Consider the following 6000-nt stretch of genomic DNA (forward strand, 5'->3'; position numbering starts at 1 on the left):
GAACCATAGTCTTGCAAGAGTGATTTCAATAAACGGTTGTAATATTTTAATATATGGATTTAAGGTATGGATTTTAGCATATACATATTTTCAGCTTTCTGACTGGTTTCCAATTTTATCAAAAGCCAATGAAATGTAATAAATTATTATAGACAATGTGCAAAGTGCATGCCTTGCCTCTTCAAGCGCATATCGAGAATTTTAAAATAAGTGCTCGACGTTAATAGAGAAAAAGTCTTTAACTACAGCCAAGTCCTTCTTGCCAACGATCAATATGGTTGTAGGTGCTTGATTGTACAGATAATATGGACAAAGTGATTCAAGTGCATCCACCTCTGTTATTTAGGTTATCTGTTTTATTTATTTGAATGAGGAGGGAGAAAGATGTTGAAAAGAGTGACATAATCAAATAAGCCACCAAGCATTTGAAGAGAATTAGATTAGAATTCTACGTATGTTTATTATTTCTTCGAAATACATATGGATTTCTTGGTATCTATACATGCCAGATAATGTTCTATTCTGATTCTAAAGTCTTCTAAATTGACAGATAAAAAATGTATTGGTTATTGGTGTTGTAGCACTGACATCAAGGGTTGCACTCACTAAATGTTAATGGCCGTCACAGCGCTCCTTTCTGCTGATTTCAAAAATAAATGGAACAACCTTCCATCAAAAAGAATCTAATATATTGAGGGAATTTAAATATGCATGGGATAGGCATAAAGCTATCTTGAATCTAAGACAAGACCAAGAACTGATCTACCATCAAAATTTTATGTCAACATTATTAGATGAAAGCAATAGAATGTCCTGGGCTTTAATGTATCATTGTATCTTATTTCTAAATATTTTATTTTGACCAATATTTCAAAGTCCAGGCTTTCATGTTACTTACCAGGTGTCTAAAAAAGAGAATTTCAACGTATATGTATTACAAGTGGGATATCAACGGGACAGATAGAGCCAAATGTTGTCTATTTCTAGTCTAGGCATTAAGGATAATTAATTATAGGTAACACGATTTAATATTTTGGTAAATGCAACCCGTTCTAAAAGGCACATTTATACATGTTGGCACAAAAAAGTAGAGTTCCCAAAGACCCTAGACACTGTCCAAAATTAAGGCCCCTTTCCTGCATCCCTAATCTAATTATAACTCATAGGGAGGACACCACATGATGGCAGTGCTTGTTTTGCCCCTCTTTACCCACAATGCAAGTGGTTCGGGCTTCCAATACATCCTGACCTCCAAAACACTGTTTTTTTTAATCAAAATGGGACGTACCATTAGTCTCTGCAAACCTTGTTTTTGCCTGGTAGTTTAAGAACCTGGTATATTCTGGATCGAAGAATTTTATAGCAGTGATTACATAGCAGTATGCAGCTATCCATGTGAGATAATATAGGTGTTTCAATCATTTCTCAGCATGAGTGACAGCCTCTCAATTTTTGGGGGTGAAAACATGAATTTCATTCACTGTGTACGGTTCATTTGTTCTCTGCTGCTCCGCTGTAGGTAAATTGCCTTGTGTCAACTTCGATAAGTCACACTATTCATTTTGGTATTTTTTATTGTTGTTCTTTTACTTTGTATTCATAGAAAATAAGATGTGTTCAGATTAAATCTATCATATAATACAGACTTTAAAGCAGAAACAGTGTGCCAATTTTTTTTTAAAAAAATGCAGAAAAGAAGGGACTTATTTTATAATATTAATTTACTAGGTGGATTTTTTTGTGAAAGGGAATTATATGCAGCTGAGGATAAGTCAATGAAGCTGTAATGTAGATAATGCTCTGTGTAATTACTGGATTGTTGCCCATTTGTAAAAAACAGAGCACATGAAAAAAATAAAAATAAAAGCAGTCACAAGGTAACTCCAAAGGAAAAAATACAAAAATAGCAAAATACAAGAGAGCAAAGTGTGTTTATCTTGTCATTAAAGCCCAGCGCTTGCTGCTTCTATGCGCAGAACACAACACTTCCAATTCGATAGAAGGAAATGTTCAGATTTACATTATCTCGTAACAACCACCCAAAGTTACCTATGTCAACACCTACACAACCGATAGGCCTAATGGAGGAGAGGATAGACATATAGCAAGAGACAGGGAAGCATTTGCCAGTGGGTAGAGGTGGAGTGATTTGTTCATAAAATATACACTTTTGCGCATCTCGCAAGCACTGCCTCCACAATCATTAACACCAGCTATTTAATTTTAAAACCAGCTACACTTTCTAAAATGTTTGGCTGTGTGACGGATGGGATTGAGGATACTCTTTTTGGTTGATCTAATAAATGTGCCACGCACGTCTCAATGTCAATAAACTTGTGTGATCTCCATTATTTATGTGATTGTCCAAATATAACAACTGTTTTGGGGTTACTGTTCCTTCGCAACGTGTTCTGGTACAGCTGTCTAGTTGCTATCAAGATCTGTCACACTGCTATTTACACTTTGTGTTGAGTAATGTACATGACCTGCATTCTCTATAGAAAAGGGACAGCAACGTTGCAAGGTAGATATGTCTGTGTTTAGCGCATGTTGTATGCTAAGCACATCCGTTATCCAGAAAATCTAGCAGGCGACTACCCTGAGAGGTTCCATTCTGTGAACAGAGTATTAAACCCAAATGGGAGCTTCATGTGTATTTCCAGGAAAGACAGCAAACACATTATGTATTCATGTTAACTTTAAAGGCCACTTGGGTATTAATGGGATGTACATTCTTCCAATTAATGTATGTATGGCCCTCATGCTAACAAGGGGCAATCCTGACATGTGCTGTTGATGACCTGATCATGTTGGGCCAGCTTGACCATAGCCTGCTTCTGCTGGATGGAAGGAAAATATATATATATATATCTTGCGTTTCTTTGTCATAGCTGTGACTACTTTAGGCATGGCCCTGGAGCACAGGGAACCAGATATTCCCAGCATGCATTCATTAGCGGAGCTAGATGTTTTGAAATGGACAACAAATAATAACTTCTGAAGTCCACCGATGGCCTTGTTACTGTAAGCATGTGGCCTTGTACGGCTGATGGAGATATGCATATGTTAACCATAACCCAGGTTGTACGGCAGCTGCATCCCAGTGTGGACTCCCACCCACAGCCACATCTTGGGCAACTTCCCAAATACTACCTATAATAAATTGTATTAAATACTATTGTTTTATCTGTCTACTATGGCTACTTATGCTTAACAGCCTTTGTGATGTTGCTTACCTTCAGAATTGATTTGAGATCGATATGTCCTATGTCTCCTCAGCCATAACTTCTTTTGTTGTCTCAATAATCTCATAGGATATGTGATAATTCTTTTTGTGATTTTCAGATGTTTTAACGATGGAGGGTGGGTTATGTGTTGTTGCTGATTTGTGGATACCTATCCTGTAGATATATGTTGTTGTTAGTTGCAAGAAATATTGCATTGGCATTCACATGAAATGTGTCCAAACAGTTACAGCTAATTGACAGTAAGGGTGTGCAATTGTTGACACTGCATGGCTAAAATTGGTAATGATATACTTTTTATCACTCACTAAATATGTCCAAGGTGATTGTTGTATCTTTCTACAGTGAGTAGAAGTTCATTAGAAAAGTCTTGTGAATCCTATATGACGGGTTTGATGTTCTGGAATGTACGGGCAATTTCTTTTTTCTTTTATTAGTTTTAGATGGTTAGTTTCAGCTAGCAAGCACAATCGCTATCAGAGTGTAAATTGTAAAACATGCATTTTTAACCACTATTAACACCAGTCAAGGTTAAAAGGAGAATAGATTCAAGCCCATTATTTATTAAAAGCAGTGAGATAAAGCAAGTCATAATTCATAGCAACCCACAATGCAGAATGTGCCAAGCTTGTGTCTGCTATAGTCTTATATACTTTGATAAATAGTTATGCTCAATTTAACTTTTCAGCTATACTTTTTTACCATCTATTTACATTTACAAAGTTAATTGACAGATTACCAAGAACATTTGTGCATTGGAGTGCATGTATGACATTGCATTCCTAATATGATAAATTAACTTCACTTTATGTAGGTAGGGGATTAATTTTCTTCCAGGGCTGCTTTGATTTAAAACATTTTGGCCTGCAGTTCCACACATAGCCACTAGAGTTGCATGGACGTTAGGTGGCATTTACATGATGATTAGATCATCTGTGTGGTCTTTTTGGAGTATAGAGTCCTCCTGAAAATGTGTTTTAGGGTCACATAGAGTTTGTTGACGACCAAAAGTTTTATGGGCTGCTTTAACACTGGGCCACTTGGCGGCACCTGCCCCCTGTACTGAATGTTACAAGCCATTCATTTCAGAGGATTACTATGTGAGTTCCATATATGTTGTTACCTATATTATTTGTGTCAGACTATCTCCCAAACTCAATCTCCAAGAGGTGGATGAGTCTCTACATTTTCAGAAGGGCCACTCCTACAGACTGCTTCATTGTTTTGTTGCTTGTGTCTCCCGCCAGGCCCCAAGTAAGCAAAACAGTATGGGGTTGTCTACAAGCTCCTTCCAAACGACATATCCAAGCAACAAAAAGCTGCATGGATTGCTCCCTTCTTTTTTTTTTTTTTTTGCTGTTGGTTCCAAATTAACATATTCCTTACTTCTAAAAGGTCCCTCCCGATTTTTATATATATGTATTAGCCCTCATATTAACAGAAAAAAACAGGACAGATCAGTCCTCATCTTTCTTTAAAATGTCCTTCTCATTCATGTCTTCCCTATGTAATACTATTTTCTTATAGCTGGGTTTAATGTCGTAATGGTCTCATTTACAACTTCATTTTTTCTCATTTTCTTCCAAAGTACAGTCTTTATGTGTTGTCACAGTTTGTGGCAAGTATCAACATGTTAACATGTTCATTAACAGTACAGTTGAACTTGACTAGACCAAAGTTACATCAAATTAGATTAGTCTGATCTGAAGCTATAGTTCAGTGTTTTAAAACTTTAAAAACCCCTTTATCAGAAAAAAAAATCATTAGCATTTGCAGCAGATGGTGTTGGATTCTATTGCTAAAATTGCCCATATCTCACCAAAGCCTAGTCTTTAAATGATTTGGTTCTGGTTAGCTATTTTATGCTTTTTTTTTGGGGGGGGGGATCCTCCCTCCCAGCATCTACTGTATCAGTATAAGCCTGATCAACAAAAATCTTTGTTCATCTATTTGATATTGCTTTTCAACGGGATGATTGCAACTAAAGAGAGGATTATATTTTTCAAGATAAAACGCTAATGTATATGTATATCTTTTTTTTTCAGTACAAGCAAGTAGAACAATACATGTCATTTCACAAATTGCCTTCTGACATGAGACAGAAGATACATGACTATTATGAGCACCGATATCAAGGGAAGATATTTGATGAGGACAACATTCTGAATGAGCTCAATGATCCATTGAGAGAGGTAAGAATCTTCATACTTTGATTGCAATGCCATCATTTTTTTATTTTGCTACATACAGCTTCTCATGTAAGTACCTTTAACAACAGAGATCCCAACATATATTTTATTCAGTACTTCTTGCATACTACACTTACTGCAGAGTCTTGCTGCCGGCAGGGTAATATTTCAGATTGTCTTAATATATAACCATTAAAAACACTAAAACCAGACAAAGCTTTAATAGCAATGGAATAAGATTTTCTATACCTAAACCTTAAATAGATAATGTGAGTGTCCTAGGACTAACCAGTTAAAAGTTTTTGGAAGCCTTTGGGTTCAGAGCTGGAATATTTATAAGCAGATCTGATGTGTGGCTTTGGGGGGCATTGCAGGGCACAAATAAGGAAAATAATTAGCATCCTATGTTCAGAATAATAAGGCAAGCCCCGCAAAAAATGGCGACTTGTCAAGCTTCTTTGAGAAGGTTTCTGTGCAGTCTGGATGTGGAATCCCTCTGCTTGACCAATGACTAGAAGCAGAGGAGACAGTTTCAAGAATCATACACCATTCATTCTCAGGCTGCT

The 6000-nt window shown here is 36.5% G+C and overlaps 1 protein-coding gene across 1 annotated transcript in view; it reads left to right on the forward strand.

Annotated features, from left to right (window-relative positions):
• Window positions 1-5437, forward strand: part of LOC149278801 (potassium/sodium hyperpolarization-activated cyclic nucleotide-gated channel 1-like) — a gene marked incomplete at its 3' end in the record, with an annotated part of 138285 nt that extends 132848 nt beyond the window's left edge. The window contains exon 5 of the mRNA XM_089501728.1: window positions 5291-5437. Within this exon, the coding sequence (XP_089357854.1) occupies window positions 5291-5437 (147 nt within the window). The remainder of the gene's footprint in view (window positions 1-5290) is intronic.
• Between the last annotated feature and the right edge of the window lie 563 nt (window positions 5438-6000).

Source organism: Sceloporus occidentalis, unplaced genomic scaffold (assembly GCF_023333645.1).
Source record: "Sceloporus occidentalis isolate IW3139 unplaced genomic scaffold, rSceOcc1.0.p SCAF_180, whole genome shotgun sequence".
Classification (NCBI taxonomy): domain Eukaryota; kingdom Metazoa; phylum Chordata; class Lepidosauria; order Squamata; family Phrynosomatidae; genus Sceloporus; species Sceloporus occidentalis.